At 49.7% G+C, this 27,778-nt stretch overlaps 9 protein-coding genes across 9 annotated transcripts; 4 read left to right on the top strand and 5 right to left on the bottom strand.

Annotated features, from left to right (window-relative positions):
- Window positions 1-2,108: 2,108 nt before the first annotated feature.
- Window positions 2,109-2,896, top strand: H6S33_010909 (uncharacterized protein; the record flags this gene model as incomplete). Its single annotated transcript, XM_044842280.1, has 4 exons — window positions 2,109-2,315; window positions 2,526-2,549; window positions 2,689-2,706; window positions 2,771-2,896. 4 exons carry the CDS (start codon window positions 2,109-2,111, stop codon window positions 2,894-2,896), a joined length of 375 nt encoding a protein of 124 aa, XP_044696839.1.
- A 434-nt stretch (window positions 2,897-3,330) lies between these two features.
- H6S33_010908 (uncharacterized protein) lies at window positions 3,331-6,555 on the bottom strand (the record flags this gene model as incomplete). The annotated part of the gene is made up of 1 exon (XM_044842279.1): window positions 3,331-6,555. One exon carries the CDS (start codon window positions 6,553-6,555, stop codon window positions 3,331-3,333), a length of 3,225 nt encoding a protein of 1,074 aa, XP_044696838.1.
- Window positions 6,556-7,336: 781 nt separating this feature from the next.
- Window positions 7,337-8,187, bottom strand: H6S33_010907 (uncharacterized protein; the record flags this gene model as incomplete). Its single annotated transcript, XM_044842277.1, has 2 exons — window positions 7,337-7,348; window positions 7,696-8,187. 2 exons carry the CDS (start codon window positions 8,185-8,187, stop codon window positions 7,337-7,339), a joined length of 504 nt encoding a protein of 167 aa, XP_044696837.1.
- A 405-nt stretch (window positions 8,188-8,592) lies between these two features.
- On the bottom strand, window positions 8,593-10,204 carry H6S33_010906 (uncharacterized protein; the record flags this gene model as incomplete). Its single annotated transcript, XM_044842276.1, has 2 exons — window positions 8,593-9,524; window positions 9,625-10,204. The coding sequence occupies 2 exons, from the start codon at window positions 10,202-10,204 to the stop codon at window positions 8,593-8,595; spliced, it is 1,512 nt and encodes a 503-aa protein (XP_044696836.1).
- Window positions 10,205-10,513: 309 nt separating this feature from the next.
- On the bottom strand, window positions 10,514-10,888 carry H6S33_010905 (uncharacterized protein; the record flags this gene model as incomplete). The annotated part of the gene is made up of 1 exon (XM_044842275.1): window positions 10,514-10,888. The coding sequence occupies one exon, from the start codon at window positions 10,886-10,888 to the stop codon at window positions 10,514-10,516; it is 375 nt and encodes a 124-aa protein (XP_044696835.1).
- A 438-nt stretch (window positions 10,889-11,326) lies between these two features.
- H6S33_010904 (uncharacterized protein) lies at window positions 11,327-12,359 on the top strand (the record flags this gene model as incomplete). The annotated part of the gene is made up of 2 exons (XM_044842274.1): window positions 11,327-11,390; window positions 11,446-12,359. The coding sequence occupies 2 exons, from the start codon at window positions 11,327-11,329 to the stop codon at window positions 12,357-12,359; spliced, it is 978 nt and encodes a 325-aa protein (XP_044696834.1).
- Window positions 12,360-13,862: 1,503 nt separating this feature from the next.
- On the bottom strand, window positions 13,863-15,353 carry H6S33_010903 (uncharacterized protein; the record flags this gene model as incomplete). Its single annotated transcript, XM_044842273.1, has 1 exon — window positions 13,863-15,353. One exon carries the CDS (start codon window positions 15,351-15,353, stop codon window positions 13,863-13,865), a length of 1,491 nt encoding a protein of 496 aa, XP_044696833.1.
- Window positions 15,354-17,990: 2,637 nt separating this feature from the next.
- H6S33_010902 (uncharacterized protein) lies at window positions 17,991-19,338 on the top strand (the record flags this gene model as incomplete). The annotated part of the gene is made up of 2 exons (XM_044842272.1): window positions 17,991-18,566; window positions 18,649-19,338. 2 exons carry the CDS (start codon window positions 17,991-17,993, stop codon window positions 19,336-19,338), a joined length of 1,266 nt encoding a protein of 421 aa, XP_044696832.1.
- A 618-nt stretch (window positions 19,339-19,956) lies between these two features.
- Window positions 19,957-20,178, top strand: H6S33_010901 (uncharacterized protein; the record flags this gene model as incomplete). The annotated part of the gene is made up of 1 exon (XM_044842271.1): window positions 19,957-20,178. The coding sequence occupies one exon, from the start codon at window positions 19,957-19,959 to the stop codon at window positions 20,176-20,178; it is 222 nt and encodes a 73-aa protein (XP_044696831.1).
- Window positions 20,179-27,778: the final 7,600 nt, after the last annotated feature.

Genomic DNA, 27,778 nt, shown 5'->3' with positions numbered 1-27,778 from the left:
GCATCAAATCAAGCATCAAATAGAGCACCAAATCGAGCACCCAATTGAGCAAATTAGGTCGATAGGCAGGTACGCGGGTAGGCAGGTAGGGAGGTGTGTAGGCGGGGAGAGAAATAATTGTCTTAAATCAATGTACATATTAAATTCAGTATTAATAAAAACTTCATATCCGAAATTCACTATGGCGAATAAGTGTAAAAGTATACCTATCAGGCTATCATACTGATCTCACAAATAAACATTATTCAGCCTTATTTTTCAAAAATACCTTAGATAAGACTGATCAAGCCCGTTAAGCCTTAAATTATTTTAAGATTATCAAAACCATAGCCTAATAAGGACCTTAAAAAGAAATAAGAGAAAATCGTCAAAAAAGACAAATATCATGCTTATATAAGCCTAAAATAAGTCTTAAAACAATACCCATCTGGGCGGTAAAGTATCTCGATACGGGAGATTTCTTGGTTAAACGAGCATTTTTTAATTTGTCTACAGAGCTTGAAATAGGCTTTTTACGTATCGGTAATCTGCATGATGCATGTAATGCTTAAAGCTTCATGAGTCAAGATGTATATATATGTCCTGTTGATAGCGCCGGTTAGGATAGATCTACATGTAGCTACATCCCAATATCAGACAAGCTCCATCAAGGTTACAGATTTCTCACCCTGAGTTAGTCGACAGATCTATATCTCCATTTTAGGTGATTTCTAATGCGCATCAAATCTAAGCTGACAACTGACAGAGCAGGTTACAAAATGCGGCTGAGAGGATCATCAGCTCGGCTCTCACACGTATTAGAGTTGCTAAAATTAACCGGACACTGCGTTACAACCAAATTCAGTATGGGAACGTAACTTCAACATCGCCTTGTACGGCGGCTCATACGTGTTGTAGGCATCTCACGAACACCGGCAATCGACAAACAAAACTAAATTGTTCGTCAAATGCCTGGGCAAGCGACGAACGAACCCTATACCGTACTCTAATATTATCCCTCTAAATAAAAGAAAGGTAAGAAACACCATTATCCCGAGAACGCGAGGTCTGAGGGACCCGAAATCTTCACCGAGTAATAATACTTAGAATCGGGCGCAGCATCGGGCAGTTTACAGCATAAAGGGCTGTATGCGGCGGTAAAGAGTTCTCATGATTGGACGACTTCCCATAAGCAATAGAGCGTGTTCTGTTGCAATAGCGGGTGGTTCTTAGATAGATCGGGTTCCTATAAGCGAGTGAGATTTTCTATTCGCCGGACTTGTTCTATTCATTTACTAAGGCAGATAAGGTATAGTAACAGTGAACTTTTCCTAGTTAGTCCCCTATTCAACTGAAGAAGGAAGGTGAAAGTACTCAAAGTTCTATCTAAGCAGATAGGAAATGTTCTATCCCATAGACCTCCCCCCCTCCCCCCTTCAAAGATGGTGCTCTATCACAACTTTTAGACACTCGGGTTCTATTTGATAGAAAGACAAAATCAGGTCTATTGGGCGATAGAACGCGCTCTATTGCTTATGGGAAGTCGTCCACTCAGTCGTTCTCATGTAGTCATTTGAACTAATGACTGGCCTACGGCAGCTCATACGTAAATACTACCTAGAACCCGCTTCGAGAGAATCAACCGCCTCGCGCATCTATATCATATCATCGTGTCTTCTACAGTATCGAAAACTCCACAATGCCATCGAATACAGGAGAGAATCATCTTTCTAGAATAAAAGATGGACTCAGAATCCCCGGTTTCTTGCGCAGAGCGAAATCAGCAAATACCCTGGCTCCCAGATCGGTCTGCGTACCAGTAGCAACATCTACGGGAATACCAAAATTGCGCATGACCCAAGAACCAGCTCACGATTGGTTGATTGATAATTCATTAATTAAGAACCAGCGCACTTGAATACTGTTCATCCTAATCTTCAAAATGATTTCAAAAAGCTACCTCTAGCCCCAGTACTTAGGCAGTACCCTTTCATACGCCGGACACTCTCCCTTGAAATCAGGTCCTCTAAAGGTTCCACCGCCAAGTGCGTACATCATGTATCTACGCATAAAACACCCCCCCCCCCGGGGAGCGGGGCACACCTCTGATAACTAGCAAACCTCCCCCAATGGCACGAATCCGCAACCTCCCCTACTACGCCTACCTCCGGTACCGCATCCACCGACTCCAAGCACAGATAGACGCAAACAACCGGCTCACCACACACCTCTCCACGCAGCGGGGAATAGACGAATATGCCTACCGCATCACTCTGAACAACACCCAATTCAACGCAAGCCGCGATTTCGCCACCTGGGCACGGCAGGCCTCGGGGGTCTAGTGCAGGCGAACGCGGCAGTTTTGGGAGGGGCGGAAGAGGCGCTGCTGGAGAGGGTGGAGGTGCTGAGGGATGCGTTGTGGCGGGTGCAGAGCTAGAGGGGTGGTTGAATTGTAAAGCTAGGTGGAGGTAGAATATTGTTACGTGGGGAACATACATGTATGCAACATCAGGAATCATTCAGGCAGACGTCACCTGGGAATTAAGTGCAGAGCTGCGCGGTTTAAAACGGTGAGTAACAGCTTGATTGGAACTGTAAGGTCTCGGCTTCGGCCTATTCAATGTTTCTGCATTCTGGAAATGACTCTATACGAATACTACGCTCATAACTGACATATTCCAACGTCAAATAATTGATCAACTTTGCTAGATAATTTCAGTAATTCCGGTTACGTACATGATTCTATGCTGAGGCCACGAACTTGGGCTAACTGGTAAAGAAACATCCATAGAGGGGCGCAAACGTAAAATTGAAAACTGAACTCCATAATCCACTTGAAAATAGAAATTCAAACATTCAGTTGCAATTGGTCTCATTCTTCGGAGTTGGAGTCGGAGTCGAGGCTTGGCAGATCTAGCGCTGTTGTATGCTTATGTAACAAGATCGTCAAAAGCCCAAACCCCGGTTTCTATCTGACCCCGGAAAAAAAGAAAAAGGTTGTGAAGAACTCTCTGGCGGGGAATTGAACCCCGGTCACTCGCGAGTTGGTTGACAAGCGAGTATACTAACCACTATTTTTTTTTTTTTTTTTTAAATCATTTCAATTTCTGTTTCTAGGTACACAATGATCGCGTAAAGTATAAACTATGGCGTAAAGAAACCTATCCCCTTTCCAAACTTATAACTCGCCCCCTAGTATAAAACAAAAACAAAATTCCAAAAAAAAAATAAAATATAACAAAAGAAAGATAAACGCATATAAATAACAATGAACAATTTAGAGGGAGGGCTAGTTGCCTTTCCCTGTGAAATCCTTCTGGCCATTGGCCTTATGCTCTCAGTGAGACTTTACTAGGACGCGTAGACTGTGGGTATTGGGCCCATGAAAACTGCTGAAGACGTAGAGGAGGATGAGACTGAGCTGAGGGGGGATGAAGTTCCTGAGCCTGATTCGAGTGGTGAGGGTCCCCGGCTGACCGGGTAGCCTGTTCTGGTTTTAGTGATGTAGGCCCCTAGCTGGAGGGTAAGGGTGTGGTTGTCCCAGATTTCCTCAAGGGATGTAACTCCTTCTAAGGTTTGGGAGCGGGTGAGTGCAGAGGCGTTGCATTGTAGTATGGCATGGTCGGGGGTCTCGTCTTCGAGGCCACATTTCCGGCATTTGGGCGAGGTGTGTAGGTTGATCCAGGATTGCTGTGCTCGTAGGTAGCTTTTCCCTGATCTTATTTGGTGGATTCTTGTGGCGATGAACTTGTGAAGGTGTGTGAAGGGTAGGGGGGATGTATCTAATCTATATGTATAGTAGGTCGGGGTTGGGAAATGGGTACACCAGTTATCCAGCAGTTGTTGCTTGGCTCTATGGGCCATCTTGCCTTGATCTACCCCTTCCTCGATTAGGGGGAGGAGCAGGGAGCAGAGGTGCTCAATAGGTGTATGTGCTACGCCTTTCTTCGCTCTGGAGTTCCATTTCTTTGGCGGGTTGGGTCGGCCTCTGAGGAGGGCGGTGTGTGAGAAGGTTCGGTCTCGAAGGGTGGTGGGGAAGTGGGGGTCTGTCCTTCCCGTTACTGGGTTTGCTAGTGGGGAAGCTCGGAGGATCCTAATGGCGAATTTGCACTTTAGGAAGTGAAGGTATAGTATTAGGGGGGGGGCTTTTGCTTCCGCCGATAGGACACGGTTATTAGTGGCTCTGAAGCAGCCTGTTGTCCATCTAAGGACTGCATTCCAGAAGGTATTCATTTCTCGGAGCGCTGACGTTGGGGTAAATACATTGGCTCCGTAAGTGAGCATGGGACGGATGGCGAGGAGGGCTACTTTCCTGCAATTTGCGGGTGATAGGCCTTTTCCTGCTGAGGAGAAGCGGTTGAGAATGCCAAAGGCTGCTCTTGCGGCCGCCGTTCTTCTGATGAAGTGGGCGTTGGGGTTAAAGTTGGGGGAGAGCCAATATCCGACCCATCGTACTATGGGGCTGGGCTGGAAGGCTTGGCCGTCCAGGAGTATTGGGAGGTGTGAGGTGGGGGACTTGTCGCGTGGGGTTCTCCAGTGCATTAGCTCCGTCTTCCCCACCGAGAATGTAACGTTCTTAGGGGAGGCCAGAGCTGTAAGTTTATTATAGTGGGCCTGGAGTATGTCGATGTTTTTCCCGTATGATGGGGAGGCCACTGTAATGGCCAGGTCATCTACATAGGAGAGTGAGATGCCGGGGGCGGGGTCATGTTGGTGGAGGAAGTTAATATAGATAAGGAAAAGAAGTGGTGATATTGGGGATCCTTGTGGGACTCCGACTTGGACGGCTGTGGGGATTTTGGGGGATCCTTTAAACAACAGCGTAATATAGCGATCAGATAGGAAGGAGAGGACCCAGTTCGTGATGTAGGGGGGTGTATGTTTTGCTGATAGGGTGGAGGCTAGGTGTTGTTTGAGGACATGGTCAAAGCCTCCTTTGATGTCTAGGAAGAGAGTGGAGACTTTGAGCTTAGCCAGCTGCATGGCTCTGGTCTCGTGTATGAGTGTGGTGACTGCGTCTCCAGTGGACAAGCCGCTGACTGACCCGCATTGGTGGTTGTGGAGGAGTCCTACGGCTTTCGCTATTACGGCCAGGCGGAGTGTTATTATTTTTTCCAGGATCTTGGAGAAGGTCTGGAGGAGGACGATTATGCGGTATGCGGCAGGGGAGGAGTAGTCCGGTTTGTTTGGTTTAGCGAGGATTACTCCATTGGCGGTTTTTAGGGAGAGTGGGTGGTATCCATGTTGGATGAGCGGGTTGAGGAGGGCGGGAATTATGCGGGGGTTGGCTCTGTGGATACCTTTCCATACTGAATATGGGATGGTGTCTGGGCCGGGTGCAGAGAGGTTGGAGGTGGGGCCCAGTGCGGTTTGAACTTCATTGGGCGTGATGAGGGGGGTGTTCGGGAAGTGGATGGGGGAGGGGGAGGGGCCTTCTGGTCGAGGGGGAAAGAAGGCGTTGATGAGGTTATTGTTGAGGAGGGTTGGGGTGGGTGAGTTTGGGAGGGTGGGAATCTTATCTTCCGTCCTGTTGGCCATTTTCTTCAGTCTCCACACATCCTTTGTATCGGCGTTGGCGATGAAGGCGTTCCAGTGATCTTGTTTTGCTTTCTTTATGGCATTGAAATAGGCGTTGCGCGCTGCCTTCATCTCCGAGGGGGGGGCTCTGCCTTTTCTGAATGCTCTGTGTATTGAGTGAAAAATGGTTCGGAGCTGGGAGAGGTCCGGGGTCCACCATTTCTTTGACCATTTTGAGATGGTTTTTGGGGGTGTATGTTGTTTGACCATGTCTGTGATGAGGGTAAGTGATTTATCGAACCAGTCATCCAGCATCGAGGGGGTGTCGCAGGAGGGGATGTGGGTGTTTTGGAGAGCGGGTGAGAGGAGGTTCCAGTTGGTTAGCGCCCAGTTTGGGGTGGTAAAGGGGGCGAAGTCTGAGTTTGGAAGGGCAAGTGAGATAGCTATAATCCTGTGGTCGGAGCCTGAGGAGTTGGAGAGGGGGAGCCATTTCCTGACAAGCGGCGTGGCTCTGTGGTTGGAGAAAGCTATATCGATGACTCCGTTTCTATGTGCTTGATTGAGGGAAATTCTCGTATAGGTTCCGGGGGTGTTGAGGATGGAGTAGCCTGCTCGACTGGCGGTGTCCATGTATGGTTGGGAGAGTCTAAGTTCTCTGGCTGAGAAGTTTCTGGCGGGGTCGGTTGCGGGGTTGTGGATGTTTAAGTCTCCGACAGTGATTGTCGGGTTGTCTGAGGTGGGTAGGATGTTGAGGGGGTGGATTGATCGGGACCCATCTCTGAGCTGTCTGTTATAGCAGTTTGTGAGTGTTATTGTGGTGTGTGTGTTGGGCCCAGTGTGGCAGAACAGGTTGACGGATATGATGTCTCCTCTATGGGAGGGGGGGCTTGCGAATGAGTTTTTCTGTAGGAAGTTGTTGTTTATGTAGGTGCAGACGGAGATTTTGTCGTCTGTGGAGGTGGGGGTAGGGTATATTGCTGTGAAGGCGGGGACCGCTAGAGGTTTCCCTTTGAATAGTGGGGTTTCTTGAATGGCGATCGCATGTGCTGTTTGTATCATAGGGATGGCGAAGAGGGAGATGAGAACATTATTGCTGTTGTTGCAGTTGTGTTGTATGATGCGTAGTGAATGGTTTTCTTTAGGCGTGGTGCTCATTGATTAAGCAGTTTGGGTGAATGGGGCAGCTGAGTTGGCATCCGGCATGGGTGTTTCGGGTGATTCGGTGGTTGACTGGTTGGTGGCTGGGGCTGGGGTGGTTGGTGCGGCTGGTCTTTTGGGCTTATTGTTCTCAATAAGGGCTGTAAGAGCTGGGCAGTTGTTGGACGTTGAGGCGTGGGCGCCATCGCAGTTTACGCATTTAGCACGTACTGCTGCGCAGCATCCGAGGTTATCATAGCGGCGGCCGTTGCAGTTGGCGGGGCAGGTGTGTTCCTGTTTGGTGTGGTTCTTTGCGCAGATGGGGCAAGTGTGGTGTTCTTGTTTGCAGCCTTGTTCAGGGTGTCCGAATTTGTAGCACTTCTTGCATTGTGTGATAGGAGAGGCGGACCACATGACAGTGCATTTGCGGGGTCTGGAGAGGATGCGGATTGAGGGGCCGATTAGAGCGGCGTCAGATGCTGAGACTGTAATTACGACGGTTGACGTTTTCCTACTGTTGCGTTCGGAATCGTTGGGGTGGAGGAAGCGAGTAGCGATCGGGGCGATGCCGGAGGCGAGGAGGAAGATCTCAGGGAACTTGGCATTTAGGTCCTCTTTTGTCTTGAGGTCGAATAGGGGGATTCCGTGGATGGCTATGTCCACGTCTGTGGGGGCGGGTCTGAAGGTATTGAAGGGGTTGTGTTCAGCGTTGACCCTATTGTTTAGAATTGCGGTCATTGCTTCGAAGAATGGGGCGTAGACTGATGAGGGGACGGTGGGGGCTGGGAGGACAGTGACGGCTCCTCTCTGGTTTATGGTGACGGTGAGTGCGGTGACCGGGGCGACTTGGTTTTGGGAGGCCATGAACTTTCCGAAAGTGACGGATAGTTCGGCGGCCAGTGTCTCTGGGGATTCGATGGGTTCAGGTGTTTGTCTGGTCGCGAAGAAGCGACGCTGGACGGCGGGCAAGGTCTTTGGCCCTGGTTCTCTTGCTTTGGGCTTCTTGGCGGGGGTGCGTTTCTGGGGGGCTTGTTGCCATTGGTGGAGAGTGTCTTGAGCGACTTGGACATATGAGCGGGTCTGTTGGGTAGTGGCTCTGTTTGGCCTGGTAGCGGATTGAGGGGGGTTGGTGGGCTGCTGCTGGGGGCGGGGTTGCGGCTGGGCGTTTCGCTGGGTCTGCTGTGCGGCAGGGGGGTTTCTGGGGGTAGTGGTTACTTGTGGCGTTGGTGGAGGTGGGGCAACTCTAGAGAGGGCGCTGATACGGTCATGAGCCCTGTCCACTTTGTTACCGATGGTGGAAAGTTGGGAGGCAGTTTTCTCGTGCCCATCTGTGAGCTCTTCCAACTGACGGATGAGGATCGCGTTTTGGTTGACGATGCCGATGGTGATGGTTAAGAGAAGTCTCTCGAGGTGGGAGGTGCTTTCGTGGGCGAGCAACTCGGCAGCTTGGGTTCCGAGGATACTGGAGTTGGTGATGCAGAGGACATCCTCATCCAGTTCAGCGAGGCGTAGACTATCCATGACATTTAGCAGGTCTTGGGGGGGGCTTGGCATTGTGAGGGTGGTTGAAGCCTAAGTATTAAAGACTTTTGGCTTCGTGTAACGTGGTTGCAACGAAAATCTTGGTGGTGAGTTTCAAAAAATCGAATCAATAGCGGGAAAGAAGGTGTATACTAACCACTATACTACCAAAGACTTTATATATAAGTTGGTATTTTATGATATTTATCAAAATATGAAAACGCAGGATAGTGACGATATGGCATACGATTCACCAATTTTACAACAAGACAGACAAATCTTTTATCAGCAAATTATAAATATGTCTCAATAGTATAATCTTCCTCGTTGTGGTCAGGAAGCATTATCATGGTTAATTTTCTTCTACTAGGACTGCTATAGAGTATGTACATCTGGACACGCTACTAATAGAGTGAATAGAATACACACACGAGTAATTCATAACTCCGGATCCATGCGCAACCTCAATGCTCTAGTTAAATGTCTGAACATTCCGAATACTTGCATCAGGCCAAAGATATCCACAACCCTACAGCCGGCAAAGGCCACAAGACAAGATACACCCCTCAACCTTCCCATTCCCACTGCGTTTACTGCCGTACCAGCCACATCATCAACCCCCCCTACAGCATTGCCCCGGTCAGTATCATTTGCCGCCATCCTCCCATCTCTCCCGGACCCGTTCGACGCTATCAAGCAATTGTACGGATCCCCCCGCTCCAGATACTCCGAATACAACTGTACCAGCCCCGAATACAAGCCCCTCCTCACCGCCACCGCCACCCCGTCATCTCCAAAACGATCAGTTGCAGCCCACCAGGGAGAACACAACTTCGAGTGCGCATCTCCGCGCAGCAAGAAGATGCGGCTGGTCACTTTCGCGTACGCCTTGTAGGTGCCCCAGCAACAGAAACACGAGCGTTTAAAGGCAGCAATATACTGCAATGGCGGCATGAATGCTGCGTTAGGGGGTTGCGCTTGGGATTCCCGGTGGTGGTGCATCAGGAGTGTGCACTCGGCGTGCACACCGGTGAATGGTGCCGGGCTGCCCAGCGCACCTTCGACGAGGTCCAGTTGCCTGTCGAGGGCGGCCTGCAGTGCAGCCTCTCCCGCCTCTCCATGGGCGCGGAGGTCCTTGGCGTACTCGGTCAGGGCGAAAGCGTGCTGGACCGCGCGCTTCATGTCGTCGAGGGATGGCTCTGGAGCTGGGACCATGATGGGGTCTACGAGGACGACCTCTAGTTCCTTCTCGAGTATTGATCGGAGTCGCGGGGAATATGCGAGGTTTGTCAAGTCCTGGATGTGGGAGCTTAGCGTTACCAGTTTTTGTAGCGCTCTCGCTAGGTCAAACTGGTTCAGGGTACGATTGTCTGCAGTGTCGTAAGCAAAAAGTCGGATAAGCAAAAAGGTCGGGTAAAAAAAAAGAGAGCATGAAGTGGGAAATAGACTCGCTTTTGACCCCAGGCAGACTGCTCCATTCAGCCATGATGTAGCGGGCCCGGGCCATTAGTTTCGTCATGTTGTTTGTGTACTCAAGAATCAGCAGGTTAAACCATCGCACCAGATCGTCCCAGTCCAGGTACGGGATGCCCGCGGAATCAAGGGGTTCCTTGGTCTCCATCACGATCTGATAAATCTGATCTAGACAGTAAATAGCCATCGTCAAAACATCACCAACATCCAGCATTAGCCTGTTGTCCTTGTAGTAATTGCAGAAAGCGGGGATACCGCTGAGATATTTCTCGACCCGGTGTTTAGTTTTGGAGTAGCAGAATCTATGAATATCGCAATTCAAGGTCTGCTGTAGCTCTTTCAAGGACTTGTACCCTGTGCTTTCCTCCGACAGACTATCCTCCGCACCATTTGGAGATGTGCCCTTACTATCGACACTGTGGGGAAGGCCGTTCTCATACCGCAAGCGTTTCTGGAGTGCTGCGATAGTCCTGAGTTGCTGCCATATGTTCTCCAAGTGCACTTTGACACCCTTTTGTGGTTTTTGGTTGTTTTCAGCGTGGCAGATGCGGACGATGGTGTTTAAATGTACCGACATGATACAAGGAGATGCATGACGTCGCAGATGAGTGTGGGTGTATATATATATATAGGTAGTACTTGCGTAGCACGGGCCCCAGAATACACATACAGGATATAGAATACCCCACTAGAGTTTCTTGGCCGCCCATCCCAAACGATAGTGGTATGTCACGATAGGTTGTAGCACATATCTATGCTTGGTAGAGCCTATTATCCACGCTCTCTTTACTACCAAGCTGGCTGGGCAAGAGACAGGTGTGGCATGCACATGCATACGCATACAGGCATCGGGTTATTACATGTACCTGCATGTAGCGAACTGTCATTAGGACACGAGCATGTCTAGGACGGAGGCGGGGGACAACCAACCATCGTCCTCTTCACCGTATACATCCTCTTCCTCTTCACCATCCTCTCCCTCTTCACCATCCTCTCCCTCTTCACCACCCTCCCCCTCTTCACCATCCTCTCCCTCTTCACCATCCTCTCCCTCCTCACCATCCTCTCCCTCTTCACCATCCTCTCCCTCTTCACCATCCTCTCCCTCTTCACCATCCTCTCCCTCTTCACCATCCTCTCCCTCTTCACCATCCTCTCCCTCTTCACCATCCTCTCCCTCTTCACCATCCTCTCCCTCTTCACCATCCTCTCCCTCTTCACCATCCTCTCCCTCTTCATTACCAACGATAGAAGCAATCATTCATCAACCTCGCATTGCTTCATAAAGCCCTGGCCCAGCCAAAACCAGGCACTCATCAACGGAGCGACACCTCCGTGCACAAGGAAGCCGAGAACCGGTCACGTGACTGCTTAATCACACGCTATCACTCGAGAGCCGAGGTTGACGAGAGCAGACAACTGTTGCGCGGGCCCTTCCAGCATGCAGCAGACATCGCAAGCAGCAGCTGTCAATATCGGCCTGCTCGGGCACGACTCGGCCGGATCAATAATCTGGACATATGATGTCAGGATGCCTGCACTCGGTAATGACGGCATTGACAATATCTCGGGAGGGCGTCCGTGTAATATATATAAAGTGTCGATGGGTTCCTGTGGTTTTCAAAACTATTGATTCTTGCGATATCAGCCCGGCCTCTAGATCTCTATTCATCAATTATACTCCGATACTTCCCCCACGATGCCACAATCACTCGGCAAGATCGATGTCCACCACCACTTCATTCCCCCGGCGTATGCAGAGGGTATACACCGCCATAATCTCCCCACCTTATCACCCAGTGCTAACTCATGTTCTAGCCCTCGAAGCATGCGGCGGTGACCCCTCCGGCTGGAAACTCCCCTCCTGGTCCCTCGACGCCACCAAAGAACTCATGACCGCCCAGCGCACCACCACCGCCATCCTCTCCCTCACCGCCCCAGGCGCCTGCATCATCCCCGACGCCCGCGCCTCCGCCGCCCTCGCCCGCACCTGCAATCACCACGCCGCCACCATCCGCGACAGCGCCCCCAGCACATTCGGCTTCTTCGCCTCGCTCCCCTCCCTCCTCCACACCGCGGACGCCCTCGCGGAGATCACCCACTCACTCGACACCCTGCACGCCGACGGCGTCACCCTCTTCACCCGCTACGGCCCCGGCAACACCTACCTCGGCCACCCCTCCCTCGCGCCCATCTGGGCCGAGCTCGACCGCCGCAGCGCCGTAGTCTTCGTCCACCCCACCCACGCCGCCGACACCGCCCTCGTCTCCCCGCTCATGCCCCAGCCCGTCATCGACTACCCGCACGAGACCACCCGGTCCGCAATGGACCTCCTCCTCTCGGGCACCGTCCGCCGCCACCCAAACGTCAAGATCATCCTCTCGCACGCCGGCGGCACCCTCCCCTACCTCGCCGCGCGGCCCGGCAGCTTCCTCCCGTTCCCCGGGGCGGAGCTGAGTCGTGAGGAGTTCATGCAGGGCGCGCGGAGCTTCTATTTCGATGTTGCGCTGAGCGCCGGGGGGGTGACGCTGGGCGTACTGGAGCGGTTTGCGGCGCCGGGGAGGGTGCTGTGGGGTAGTGATTTTCCGTATGCGCCGAGGAGGGCCGTGGATTGGTTTTTGGCGGAGTTTGAGGGGTATGGGTTTGGGGAGGAGGGGATGAGGAGGAGTGTGGAGAGGGGCGCGGCGGAGACGTTGTTTCCGAGGTTGAAGGCGGAGAGGAGTTTGTTGTAGTGGGGGGGTAGTTTGTTGTAATGGGGGGGAGCTTTGAGCGGGGTTGGAGTGTAGATAGTACCTGTAGATAGGACTTTGTCACCGCGCCTTGATTATATATCCCACTAGTGACGTCCGAATTAAAAGAGACTGTAAATAATACATATCATACAAAGCCCCCATAATTAAGGCCGCAATCCCCTCGCAGCCCTGATATCCCTATACCTATTACCCACACACTGGAAAAACCTCCGAACAAAGCGTGGAAGTCTAAGCGTGAGTAATTCCGCCCACCCTAGCATTCAAACCCTGCTTCTCACAGAGCCGCAGGGTTAGGGTTCTCCTCGCCATCGAGGGCCAACCACACCACAACCGCCTCTGCCTAGCTGTCGCAGCGATGCCCTCGCTTAGCAGCCAACTGCACCGACCACCCCGCAGGCTCCCTCTACCAGTCACAATAAAAAATATTCCCCAACCTCTCTCGACCCTTAGAGCTCGTACACATCTCAGATCACAGTGTGTATGTAAAAGGTAGAAAAAATGAAATGTCTCTCTGGCGGGGAATTGAACCCCGGTCACTCGCGAGTTGTGTTTGACAAGCGAGTATACTAACCACTATACTACCAAAGATGCCTGAATCTCGCTAGCATAGCTATTTGAGGTACAAAACTGAGGGTTAGGGTTGTAATATCGTGACAACCGTCAATCACACTATGCCATTTCGAGCGCTCAGGCACGCTGGCCAACGCCGCGACTTGACGCATCGTACCTACTCGAGGCAGAGTATATGTAGCTCTAGTTGGTCGACACTTCCTGAATTCCTGGCGGATAAAATAAGCTTATGTATGCAGTATATAGCGAACGAATGTTTGCCGGGCTAGCTAGAGGAAAGTAACCTGTAGTCTTAGTAGGTTGCTAGTGACCCTCTCACACCGGATATGTATCTAGATTCTACCGAGGTGGTGTCGGGACTATTCTGTGATGCTGTTTAAAACTTTCGGCTTAGGTACTACACGGGGTGACGTCGGACACAATTCAGGATGCAGCGTTTCTCTATTGAGGATCGATCGTCAACTTGTTTCGTAGACGGGCCGAAAATACGGAGTCGTGGCCTCTAAGGGGTCATAGCCCATCACTCGGTGACCCTGGAACTGGCTTAGAGGAGTTAGCGCGAACATATCGTGGTTGTAAATACAATCAAAGTGTGGGTGAATCTCAAGGAAATGCGTTCAGGGACGCCAGATTTTTCTGACTACATAGTAATCTCATTAAGTACATGTATGTAAATGCTAGATAAATCTCTACCATACGTCTCAACAACCCGAATTACAAGACCAGATATACCTACATTGCATTCCCAATCCAAAACCCAATTTAAGACATTGCCGAAAACTAACCTACAACCCATGCGCCCAGCCCAGCCCAGCCCAGCCCACTCCATAAACAAAATTAACTCTAAACGACGAGTCCAACCCAAAAGCAACATCAAGCCCACCCCCCACCACAACCACCACAACCACCAGGCTAATGCGGCCAATAATCGATCCACCCCGGCGTCAAATACGACCCCTTCGGCAGGTCCCTGAGGCTCAAAAAGCTCTCCACCGTCAAGTACCCAATACACAAAAAGTACCCCGCCGCCAGCAGCCACGAGAGATCAAACAGGATGCGCTCCATCACATACTTCCACTTTGAGTTTGTGGTCTTCTCCAGCATGCTGTAATTATCCAGGACGGAGTTATGGGACGGAAGCGTATCCGCCGCACTCTCATAGCCCAGTGCCTCATGCGAGTCCTCCATCTTGCCGCCGCAGATCTGCTCCCGCTCCCATGTGAGGCGTGTCCACAGATGGCCCTCGAGGCTCCTGCGCTTCCCGTAGAAGCGCAGCTCCCATATCGCGCATATAAAGCGGTTCTCGTAGCAACTCATGCCAAGGACGACCGCATAGAGCAGAGCCCCACCACAGACGGCCAGAGCCGAGACAATCCAGAGATACCATTCGATGGTGCTGGGGAAGTAGTTGTTCCATGCAAAGAGGTGACAGGCGCCGTTGAAGAGGATGAGGAGCCCCATCACGACCATGTTCTTTCCGGGGCCGCTGCCGTTGCAGAGGAGGTCATAGAGGGCGCGGCACAGCGTGCGGAGGAAGCCGCATCGCGTGCGCTCGGTGACGACTTTGTATTTGGAGAACTTGCTGCTCTCGGCCTCGGGTGACGGCCATTCGAGTTGTTGGTATCTGTCGACGGTGATCTTGATGGGCTGGTCGACGTCGAGTGGTTTGTACCACCAGAAGAGGGATGAGACGACTGCGCAGGCGACCTGGATGGCGACATGAAGCTCTATCAGGGTGAGTGGCAGACAGGAGACCTTGCGCGCGATGCACTGCACGGCGAACCACGTGGTCTGGACAAACACGAGCATCTTGGCAAGGTTACTGGCTTTGCCTTTATCAATGATGTTCCTCTTGTCGAATGCGTCTTCGGCGATCTGCCCAGATTCGACAAAGTGCTTGAACCCCCGGGCTGTCAAGGTGGATGTGTAATAAGTGCGGCCACCACTACCTCCTCCCACTCCTCCTAAGCTCTCATCCTCATCTATCTCGAATTCCCAGACGGTAAACCCCCCCATCAGTACAAAGAATGCTCCCTGCATTCCCATCCGATCCTGTTTGCTGCCCGGCTTGATATTAAACTTCTTGCACCAACTCCTGTGGATCTTTCCCGCCTTGCGCCACTCGGAATAGGAGCACATCATGATAATCTCTGGAACAAACGCCGCCAAAAACATCAATATCAACTTATACACTCTCCGAGTCTTTGACGTCGAGCCTAGCGGAAGGATATTCGGATGTACTGTGGTCCAGACACAAATGCCGAAAGTGATCACACAACTCCACACCAGGCCTACAGTACCACGACCTTGTGGTTCTGGGTAGAATGCGCCATGGTTTGTGAAGCCGCCGGGGGCCAGCGAGGGATCAAACGCGCAGGTGGTAAATGGGTTCCAATTGACCATGTCGTCGGTATCGTCCCGCTGCTGTGGTGAAACCTCGCCTAGTAGTATGGATTCCGAAGTTTATTGTTTGGGGTGGTAGCGTTTGCCCGGGGCTGTCAGGTCCAACGTCAGCGCCTTGGATACTTGGGATCAGGAGGGACCTCTGATAGACGCACCTACATGTATCCTCCGTTGAGTTTAATCGCTCGAAATAAAGAAGCCCACGCGCGCAATAACTATCCCAGCCTTATTAGACCATACCTCTGACCTTCCCCAGAAAGATAACCTACCACTCAAAAAAAAAAAGCCAAACACAGCGACGCAAGCACCAGGAAAGAGTGTACACAAACGGTAAATATCAAACGTTCTACCCATGAAAATAAGGTTAGCAGATCGATCTTCCAGGGCCACAATATATTTCCGGGTCAACAGACCAGCAACACTAGCAATGATGACCTTAATATTTTTCCCGTCAGGGGAGAGATGGGAGGGGGCATCTCTTATGTCCTCGTACAAATTGGGATTAAGACAAGGCTGTGTGTAACGTAGTATCCGTAGATTTTGATGTTGGTAATACGTACGCGAGCCATTGTGTCACGAAGGGAACTACCGCCATAACTCGAAAAATTGGCTAGATCAAAATTACTTGTACGGGAAACTTCTGGTGCAGATCGATGCCATTCAACCAATCATTCAAGTGGTAATCCCTGGACGGAGATAGCCAATTTTTCGAGTTTTGGCGGTATCTACTCCAAAAGGAGCTGAAAAGCCATGATTGAAGACATGCACTTGAGTTTGAAGTTTGAACAGTCGCTGTCTGAATCGAGGAAGCGGGTCGTAGGCCTTATCCCGGTCTTGGGGACAAGAGATTCTAGATACGGCCAATTCCTCGGGATTGCTGTGTGCCGTATTTAGCGAGAAGGCGTAGGTATTTTAGGATGCCCTGCATCGAGAAGGGGAAGGGTCTCGTGTGCAACATATGGTAAAACAAAAAGAGGGGGGAAAAGAGCCCTCTACCAATCAGAAAATCAATCCATCACGCGGCTGGGGACAAAAGTGCACATTTGTAAACGCCACCAACACTATAGGTTACATAAAGGAACACCAAGGTCCAAACATAGATGAGGTTGAAAAGGCATACAGAGAAAATCCGCCCCGAAAAGAAAAAAAAATTACCCCACGCAGTGCTAGTTGCCTAGTTGCCTAGAGGCGAGTGACGAGTGGTGAGATACACGTGACACGAGACTATATCTCATCTGGAGCCGGTCTTTTCCCCTTTAGAACCATTAACGTGCTGACATCAGTGACATGAAGAACTGCACATCGTCGCATCGCAGGCAGCGGTATCTCAGAATTCGAGAATAGAGTTTGCCCCGGCAGGACCCGCATCGTCCGGCTGACATCGAGTGAAATGTCCGGCTCGTACCATCCCAAGCACGTTGCTTCTAGAAGCACAGACCACGGGGCCGAAAGATGCATCGCAAAATAGAGAGGGATAGAAAGTATCTGTCTCACAAAATGCAATATGGCGGTCTTAGTGTACGTATCCTTCTAGGGCACTCCCGGGTCTCGTATTAAGCGACAGTACTAGCGCATCTCATGAATGCTTATTCTCAAAATTCTCAAATATCGTAAATACCAATTACTTATCACAGTCTTTGGTAATAGCAGAGTTTTCAAAACTACGGAAAGATCGCCACTAAACCCTTTAGTCAGTCTACGCGCTACTTGATAAAACATGCGCCACACCTAAACCATCAAGTCATTGGGGAGGATGAAAGATTACTCCACTACAGGGTGAGATATCTCTGTGATTTTCTTCACATATCACCGACCCATTGCCCGTTATTCCTCCAACCAACACGGGAACGCTTTTTGTATTCAATTGTCCCACGCTTGTCCTGCCGCCCCTCTATTGGTGACAAGCTCACTGCTGTCATAAGCACAGTTCAGAGGTTGACTTAGGCCCATGCTTCGTGTCGATTGGGCTCCAACAACGCATCCGCGTATGTTTCTACAGAGACATTACCCCAGTTTCCTTTGTGGCCCGAGTACACATCCCACTCATACTCCAAAGCACGATACTCCCCATCCACATCCCTACAACTCCCACCCCCAGTCACTCCCACGCCAAGAACCCCGCAATCACGTGCAAACTCACCACAAATCACTCGCGCCCAGCAATCATTAACCCCAGCCTAAAAAGCAGCATATATTACCTGCCTGCACCCCCCATCCCCTACCCCCGCCACCAATCGCGAACCCGGAACAACGAACAGAGATCCTTGGAGTGGTTAAGGTCCCGGGTTAAAGCCCATCCCGGAGTTCTAATATACCGAGATCTGCAGGAAGCAGCTGGTCTGGCCCCTGTTTGACGTTCCCCGGATGTCATTTGGGTTCCCCGGATGTCGCGTCGATGATCGTGCCGGTGGTAACCCCGCATTTTTTATAAGGTTATTTTTTTGTTGCTTAACGGCTATTTCGCGGCGGTGAGGTGGGGCGTCGTATGATGTAGCCTTTTCTTCGGGTTTCCGGGGCGGGGCGAGGGGGGGAGGTGGGGAGGAGGGAGATTGTAGCTATATATGGTCCACCAGATACCTCCCAGAATCAAACCAGTATCTCCCAGAGCTCAATTCCACCACCGCATCAACCTCCACCATGCACCTCCCCTCCCTCCTCCCGCTCTTCACCCTCGCCACGAGCGCCCTCGCGTTCAACCGCCCCCTGAGCACCTCAGGCCGCTGGATCACCGACGCCACCCACACCCCCGTCACCATGGTCGGCACCAACTGGCCCGGGCACCTGGAGCCCATGATCCCCGAGGGCCTGCAATACCAATCCTACAAGACCATCATTGCGCGCATCAAGAGCCTCGGCATGAACACCGTGCGCCTGACGTTCGCGATCCAGATGGTCGACGAGATCTATGAGCGCAACGGCACGGACGTCAGTCTCCGCGAGACGCTGGTGAACGCGCTGGGGCAGGCGAACGGCACGAGGGTGCTGGAGAGCGTGTTGAAGAGCAATAGAGACTTTTGGGCGGAGATGCCACGGTTGGAGGTGTGGAGGAGGGTGGCGGCGGAGTTAGGGAGGCAGCAGGTAGCCCTGCATCTAGATAATCATGTGTCGAAGGCGCAGTGGTGCTGTGGCGCGCAAGATGGGAATTCGTGGTTTGGGGATGTATATTTCGATGTTGAGAAGTGGAAGCGGGGGCTGGCGTATTTGGCGGCGAAGGTGGGTGGCCGATATGGCTCTGTAATGTCTACTTCATTGATCTGGTTCAGTAGGGCTAACAAGACTGTGAGCGAATCCATAGGCACCCGAATGGCCCTCCCTCGTATCAATCGGAATGCGCAACGAGCTGCGCCAATCAACCGTCTCCCCCGTTCCCCTCCCATACGACTTCGCCGACTGGTACAAGCACATGACCGCCGCGGCCTCCGCCATCCACGCCGCCAGCCCCGACGTCCTCATCTTCTTCTCAGGCCTCAACTACTCCGAGACACTTGCTCCGCTCCCTCTCGGCACCCCTCTCTCCACCACCAACGCCAGTCTCATCTTCCGCGCATCTGACTTCCCCTGGGCTGACAAGGCCGTCATGGAGCTGCACGTCTACACCATGTCCGACCGCATCAACACCACCAACTGCCATGAGATGAAGAAGGCCCTGTATGCGAACGGGTTCAACGCGCTCGACACCATGAACCCCGAGGTGGTGTATCCGATGCCCGTGGTGATGAGCGAGTTTGGGTTTTCGATGAATGACGACGTGTGGAAGGGCGTGTATGCGCAGTGCCTCAAGGAGTTCCTGCCGGAGCGCAGGGCGGGGTGGATGAATTGGGCGGTGGCAGGTAGCTATTATGTGAGGAGCGGGGGCGTGGATGTGGATGATACGTGGGGGCTACTGAGCCATGATTGGAGTGCGTGGAGGAGTGAGAGTACGGTGGGGGAGTATTTGAAGCCGCTTGCGCGCGAGACGTTGGCGGGGAAGGGCGCGTGTACGTAGATGTTGTGTTTATGTGTGTAGATGTACGTACTGTGATTGACACAAATATTTCCTTTTGGATTTCTTGTTTTTCATAATGAGTAATGACCTTAATATGTAGTTTTCGCGCTGGCTTATGGCCAAAATCAATTGTGTGCTCACCTGTATATGTATGGTCTACTCTCAACCTTATCATCATTATCCAGAGATAATTTGATCATAAAAGATCACTCGGCGCCAATACATTGTCGAAAATACCCCCCACGAGTAAGTTCCAGGCAACATTCGTATCCGATCCAACCTCTTTGATAATCACGGGACCAAAAATCTCTTCAGCGGGTGGAGGGCCTTTCAAGAATTGACTCCAATCTTTCAAGATTCAGTAAAACTCATCATGAAGCCTTGGTAGCTAGGTCTTCCCCTGCCGAATGATCGACTTCAAAGTCCACTACTTGAAACTACCGCCCTGGGGTATAAGAATCTCTGCAAGATTCATTTGTTGTTATTTTATTTCATGCTATCACTATCATCGTTAGCTTCCAAATCACAATATCCATAAACACAGTACAAAAGCCCAAAATCAAAAATCCAAAAGTCGCAAGATATAATTCAATAAACACGCCACATACACACAAAGCTATGTCAACCACTGCAACCCCCACCACCGCATGCTCCTGTCCAGATTTTGGTCTCGACCGCTGCTTCTGCGACCCTAATCCTGCGCCGGACAGTACTGATCGGAGATGGACGTGGTTGAGATACATGAACAAGAGCCTCTGGTCGAGGTGGATAGAGTTTAATACCTCGAAGCGGATGGCGACTATTCTCGAGAGAGTTGAGGAGGAGGAAGAAGGGGAGTAGGATATCAGGTGGAGGAAGAGGTGAGATTCATGGTGTTGATCTGGAGATGGGATGTGAGTACCAGCTAGCTAGTTAGGCTTTTGGTAGAAGACGGATATGGTCAACGTAATGTCTTTGGAATTCTAGAGGTTTTGGTTATTTAGAGGCACTAGGGAAGGGAATAGATTATAGTTTAGAGGATATGACTTCAATAAAACGTACCTTCCACCGCATTCCCGATTTAAATATCTATTTCTATATCCCATCGCCGCTCATCAACTTATAAACTGCCCATGTACGGTGGGACTGGTCTTGGATACGCAGCGGGAAAACATAGCCACCTGTACATCCGTACCCCAACCTTAGTAGTCGTCTAGCCAATATTCGCAACCGCCTCTCGGCGCATGTGTCCTAGCTCCACACATTAGTAGGGATTTCCACAACGCAAAACAGCACGCACACCTTACTGCTAATTCTACACACCCCATATCACACCTAGGAATTAAAGCCTCCCGATCTTCTGTCTCTTCCACCGGACCCAGCTCGATCTTTGGCGGGTTGCCTTTTCTCATGGCCCACGGATGCCGATGGGAGGATGCTGCAGGATATGACGGGTGGGGCGGGCGGAGGCCAGAAACAATACTGTGACTTGCAGAAGCCGGTGAAACGGAGCGGCATGGACTACCACGCCTGACCATACCGCCGCCCTGATTGCTGGAGCCTTTGGGCTCAGTAATGACTTGCGAGGTAAGCCCACATCCCACGACTAAGTGCATGGGGATTATATGCTAATATCTCCGAAGTCGCTTAAGTACCCTTTGATAGAGAATCGACTTGACTGGGGCTTTCGCAGCTCACACGCGGAAGGCCACCATAGTGATTTCACCGCCGGTTGTAGCGCAAGGACGGCTATTCATTGCATACGATAAAAGAGCATGACCGAGCTCGATCTTGATAAACAGTGTGAAAGATTTGAAGTCGCTGAAAATCTGACGGCAACTACAAACTGCTGCGACTTGCAGGAAACAAGAGTCTATTCTTGAAGATAGACAGCACAGCTTTCAGAATGGAATGCGGAACAACCAATGTTTTTAGGTGGGATAGGCTTTGCTGCACGCTGTTTAAAGGCGTTGTGTGTTCCAACGCCCATGGCGAGACCAAGCTATTAATTAGATGAAGAGGAAGATGATGATGATCATGATGATGTATTAACAAGGAGGACCACTGGAGTTTGCAAATTTATAGGACAGATTTTCACACCACCTAACAGTTTGCCGCACGACAACGCGGCGTTCCTGTTCTATATGCCCGCTAGTCTGGAGACTGGTATTACCTTACCATGGTTGAAGAGGAGGGAACTTGGGAATCCCCGCAATACCAGCATAGGGGTCTGCTATCAGGATAGCGATGAATAAACCTATTTGCCCTCATTCAACTTTAAATTATGCGGATCCAGAAATGCGCGCCGGCAGTGCTGCATGGACATGTGGTCTGGAGCGGCACCCAGAGCTGTGAACTTTTGCGCAGCAACCGCAATAGATCTTTGCCGAAAGAAAAGTCCTGCTAGAACCAGGTCAAAGTCTGCGACAACCGTTTTGACGGTCGGATTGAACTTGCTGTCCAATAGCATCAAAACAAGGAGTATATAGCCACTACACTACCAGCATAGACATCAATCAGTCTTTGGTAGTATAGTGGTTAGTATACTCGCTTGTCAACCAACTCGCGAGTGACCGGGGTTCAATTCCCCGCCAGAGAGATCTTTTTGCTGCTCTGCGGTATGGGCATCGTGAGAAATTTGGGTAGACGGAGGTTGCCGAAGGTTAGTGGCGCTGCCAAGAACGGTGATAAGAGCCTCCTGTGTCTGGGCGGAGAATGCTGCAAAATGAAATGAATGGAGGAATGGAGAGTCTATGTTTTCGATGGGGTGCTTGGAGAGTTTAAAGAACATGTTGGGTGAGGTTGGGCGGTTGTTCTGTGTTTTTAGTTTTGAGTGGGTTCGCGTAGATTATGGCTCGATTTTCGATGGTGGGTGGGTGTGTCAACTTGAGTGGCGACCGGCATGGGCCAAAGAGCCCCATTACTTGGCGGTCTCGGCACGAGTGATATCTCATGAACCACTGCGAAGCACTCTAGAGGAAGTGAAAAAAGTACCCGTTCTCAACAACCACACTCTCGATTGACTAGATACAAAGTGTTTATACTATCCTGTACCTCCTAGGAGCCCCGCCATAGCTACTCTTCTATGACTTTTATATTCTTTGTGTGCACCCCAACCAATTCCAGCCTGATAAGCATCTCCAATGTCTCTACTACGCCTCCAGAACTTCCAGATGAATTGTTGTGAATGTGCAATACCTTGAGGTATACATTTTCGCAAATCGGGGAGCGTGTACTTGCAGTGTTTGCGGGTGTACCACTTAGTTGATCCCCAGAAATACTCAATCCAATTTAGTTCACAGTGGAATTTAGGATAGAGAATGGACATATGACCCCACTGTTGAGCAATTTCCTGCAGCCTACTAACTTGAGATACAAAATCGGGCTGTAGGGATAGTAGTGTTTGAGCGCAACAGCCTCCGGGTGCCGCTGTATTACAGGTTGTTCTGTTTTTGCATTTTTGTTTGAGACCATCTCGCCATAAACCTATCACGGGGACTGTAGGCGATAGACTGTAGTGCCAAGGAATACAACCTAGGTAGTAACGTAGACGTGGATGTAGACGTAAAGGTATGCTTTGACTATGGACTATGGGTGGCTCTACCTGGTATGATAAACCGATTGGAGCCCTATGACGTAGTGCGGACAAAGAATAGTATTCATGAAATAAATACAGAGATTGCGTAAGGAAGAAAGAGAAGAAGGAAAACAAACAAAAGCACAAGACAACACCCCCTTATATATCCATCCATAATCCAACGATGACTAATACCTTCGCATAACAGAAACCCAAAGAACATAACAGAAATCTCCATTACAAATCCTAATTCCACTGCACGATACCTCCTTCCCTCATCCCAGTTCATCACCTAGCCGAAATACGTAGCTGCCGTTACAAAACCTCTCTCTTCTAGCATGATTTTAAGACCTTTTGGTCTGCCGTCAGGCAGATTAGTAGACTGTATTGTATACCGTCCATGTTGGTCATAGAACCATCCATTTCTCATGTTCGGATTTGTCTTTCCCCCAGGACCAAGGTTTATAGAATGAGCCCGAAGTGCATCAGCCGGCCATGCTTGATGGGAGGGTGCATTATCAAATAAAAAGACCGCCTGACAGCCAGGGAACTGCAACTCAAAGATAGGAATTGCAAAATTTGTCAGCTGTGAGGAAAGCATGTCTCCGTTCCACCAAACATCACCACCACATTCAATTATCTCCATAGCATCTCGTCTCAACCCATACTGTTGTATCTGTTTATCACTAAATTCCTTCGGGATACTGAGAGTAAAAATCGGAGTGAGGAAACCAGAAAGCATGATGCTTTTCCCTAAATCTTTTTTGCGTAAAGGCTGACTGTCTCTCTTCGTCCATTGATGAGTCGGTCCATCGTTTGAGTGAAATGTACACTCATCGTGTGTCACGAGCACACATGGAGATTGTCCTGTCTCTGCCAATATCTGGGCTGGTGTACGTATCAAAACCCCATCTTCATTCCACTCTAAAAGCCTATGTTTCAAAGCTTCGAGCTGAGGGAGGTATTCATTCTGTCGGTAGTTGATTACATCGCTACGTTCATGTCCATCCTTATACAGGCCTTTCTTAACCTCCTTCCAGTCATAGCCTAGACGGTGGAGCCAGCGAACTGCTGTAGAGTGGGATAGTGAGCGTTTCGTTTCATCTGTATCTAGCTCGGGTAATGCGAGAATCGTATTTCTGACAACTTCAATAGCGGCTGCTGAATATACCATATCCGGCATAGAATTCCAATAATATACGACTGCATTAGCCAAACCTTGCGCTGTAATTTTCTGTCCTGCCTCCGAAATATATTCTCTGCATGCAAGTAATGTTCCTTCATCCTCCAACATACTCTGTATCTTACTGAACCGGCCCTGACATCCGTTGGGAATTGAACGATTCTGGATCCAGCTCCTCTCCCTTTCCTGAATTGCACTACCCAACTTCCTCCCTTTGCCATAGCAATTTGCTACCTGAAGTGCAACTAGCTCTCGGGTATTCCCTGAACCTTTTATCATTGGCTTTTTCTGCTGAAGATTCATAAATTGATAAACCTGCCGGTGGCGTGTATAGTCCTGTCCAGTTGGGCATCTGTAACGGTAGCCATGTGGTTTGGTTATGTGAGTTGTCTGGGTATAAGGGAGAAGGATTATGCAGTGTGGTTGGGTTTAGTGAAGCGGGTTTCTATTATGTTCTTTCTGTTTCTGTTATGCGAGGGTATGAGTCAGCATTGGGATAGGGTATGGATATATAAGGGGGCGTTGTCTCGTGATTTCTTGTTTCTCTTTCTTTTCCTTTTCTCTTTACGCAACCTCTGTACTTTACAGTTACGAATACTATTTGGTTCGCGCTACGTCATAGGGTTTACCCGGTATACTAGACCAGGTACAACCATCTATAGTCCATAGTCCACAGTCCCCGTTCTTGCCTTAGGTGTACCCTTCAGCCCATAGTCCATAGTCCACGAACCTCCTACGTCTACGTCTTCACCTCGGTTGTATTCCTTGGCTTCATAGTTCCTACGCCCACAGTCCCCGTTACAGCATCGGCTTTTGCTACTAAAAAGCTGCTTCATATTTTCTATCGCTGAATTTAAAGTGAGTACATCAACGGACAGAAAAAAGCGGTTCAACTACTAACCAGTATCGAGAATTGTCATTCGCAAGTTAATATTTGTTTGAAGTCCTGCAGCTAACGGCCAATTTTCAACTGCGTCGCGAATCCATGGATTACAATTCCTTGACGCACCCGCTACTGGCTTTCCATTGGAATTGATTTCACCTAAGACTGTTCATGCAACCTCAACGTTCTCGGCATCCTGCGATCCGGAAGAAAGAGAAAGTTCCTTTTGCAAAGCTAGCTTCTTCCGCCTCCAAATTCCCTGCCTAGTCATTGGCTTGAGGGTACGAGAACTGATAACAACTGGTTTTGAACAACCACTCGCATTACCATGGGATGAGGACAAAAGATTTTCTATCATCGCACTTGCTAGACTTGGAGAACTTGTCGTGAACTGAAGGTATTTCTTCCTCATACTAGCCATCGCCACTTGCTAACTTCACTACCCATGGACCCTGACCCTGAAGCGAGTCCAATCACCTTTTTCGCCACTCAAGTTGACACACCCACCCACCATCGAAAATCGAGCCATAGGTGCGAAGAGAATGACCCGTGACCAGGATTGTCTACTCTACAGCACCCTCAGGTTCCAACCAATCTCTAGTAACCAACACTGCGAAAGAGGTTGTTCAAAACCGATCTCTCGACATTTATTTCCTGATTTAGGAGCGCTTCAAGATCAAGAGCATATATGACACTGGATATCATGATTTTGAAACATTGTTTTGTGAATAGTCCGTTCTCAGGCCATGCTAATCATGTATTCTCACTCGATTGATGTGGCTTGGCGGTCGTTTTGTCTACGGATGAGAGTCGAAAGATAGAACACACAACATACTTCCGCTGAGCTGCTGCACAGTGCACAAGGCCCCTGCTCTGGTAGACCTCGGGGTGGTATGATAAGACCTAGGTCTATGTGACGGAAACTTTAGGATCGTTGGTATGCTTTATGCTGCTATTAGATTGACCGCGACTCCTCGGGCAAATACAAAAACTTCACGAGAAGGTAATTTTCGAATAGTGAAACTGTCCCCAAAGCTGAGGCACACACACAAATGACATCCGCTTGCCTCTGGTAGGGTCTCCAAAACTTCGCCTGAAAAAGTTTTTCTCCACTAATAAAACCGCTAAGCTAACGCTAGCGCTAGTGTTTCCGCGCCCTATGATCATTGGTCCGCCAAAAACGCCCACATGCACTACTTGAAGAATAATCAACCCCTACCGGGGCAAAAGAGAAGACATCTTCCGTTGCGGGGAATTGAACCCCGATCTAGTCGGATCATTTTCATGAGAGCGACTGATGCTAACCATTACACCACAACGGATTGATGTAGGGTGAGTGATTATGTTTTTTTCAAGGTGATAGCGCTAATAAATCGTATAGAGTCGATAAAGCAAAATCTTGAAATCCGGCCACAATCCTCGATTGTCGGCGAAATAAAACCCTTCAAAGGGGAGGCACATACATTACGCTGTAAGTAATCGCGATGTGGCCTCGAGTGCTTTATTACGAGGGGAATGGCTTCTAAGAGCGAGTACGGGACCTACAAAGGTGTAGAAAAACCAAGACGCCATATAAAGTGATCTGAAGCCGCCAGCACAGTTGGGAAAAGAGTGTTATGGGGAGATAGAGTATTGAAATATTTCCAGGCTGTAATTTGTATTAACCTGTGAGGTTCTAGCTGTGACGTTCTAGTATAGGAACAAGGGCGTGAGGATAAAAGACCTTATAGCTGCTGCTCTTGCCATCGATAGCATCGACTTTGGATCAAAATAGTCAAGACTCTTCAACTGTTTGTCTTGTGAGTGTCGTAAATGAGTTTCAGAGTGGGAGGAGGATCCGGATAGCGACCGTCGATTCAGTGTAAAACGGTCTACAAAATTTTCAAGAGTGCAAAAGCCAGCCCGGAAAGTAAGAGAGAAGTCAGAACTGAGAAAAGATTGTAGCAGTCAGTAATTAAACTCAGTATGACATTCTGGAGAAATGTATGGCTAGCGTATTTAGATGCGATTTTGCGCCCAATAATATAATTATAACGCCAATCCTGCACCCAAAACATCTGAGGCCGAGGTTTGTTGCTCCCTGGATCAATATCATTATTCCTACTCTAATAAAAACCAGGTGAGATCGAATTATTGTCCTTAAAGGTTGTGAGGAATATCCCTTTTCATGATAATGAGGAGCATATAATGGAGATAGAGAGGGGAAAGTGCGAAGGCGATATATAGAGAGCTCTGATGAGCGAAGGTAGAATCCGTCACTAACTCATACCGGCTTTGCCATCCGCAGCACGGTTGGTTTATCCCCTGCGGCCTTTGCCGTTACAAAAAAGTAATGTTTCCATGTGTTTATGGACGTTCTCCATCTTCTGGTAACGACTTGAGTTGCAGGAAAACAAAGGACTACTAAAGCGATAATGGCTGGCTAGAGAAATCTTAGGGTGGGGGGAAATTAGGTTAGTGGTAGTAAATAAAGCCTCGGCCTACCTTTTTCTGAAGAGGGTTGAGAGTCCGAGGCCTGATATTAACTTTTCAAACTTTCTGATAACACTGACAAAGCTTGTATCTCCATCTTGACTGACGTGGTGGTACCCAGAGATATTTACCTGTACTAAAAGCTTCAAATGTTATTCGTGTTTCTTTAAGTGCATGTCAGTATAGTGAAACTAATAAATGACATCCAAGGATCTGACTGGTCGACTGCTGTTCCTTCTCTGCGATGGCTGTGCGGTGCTGGTGGATGGGGTTATGTTCCTCCGCAAAGGTTCCCCTTTCTCCACATGCTCCTAGATCCTATCGAAGAAACTCCAGAAGGTAGAAT

Source organism: Morchella sextelata (assembly GCF_020137385.1).
Source record: "Morchella sextelata strain SCLS chromosome Unknown scls_5, whole genome shotgun sequence".
NCBI classification, from domain to species: Eukaryota; Fungi; Ascomycota; class Pezizomycetes; order Pezizales; family Morchellaceae; genus Morchella; species Morchella sextelata.
This window is presented reverse-complemented; position numbering and strand designations above follow the sequence as displayed.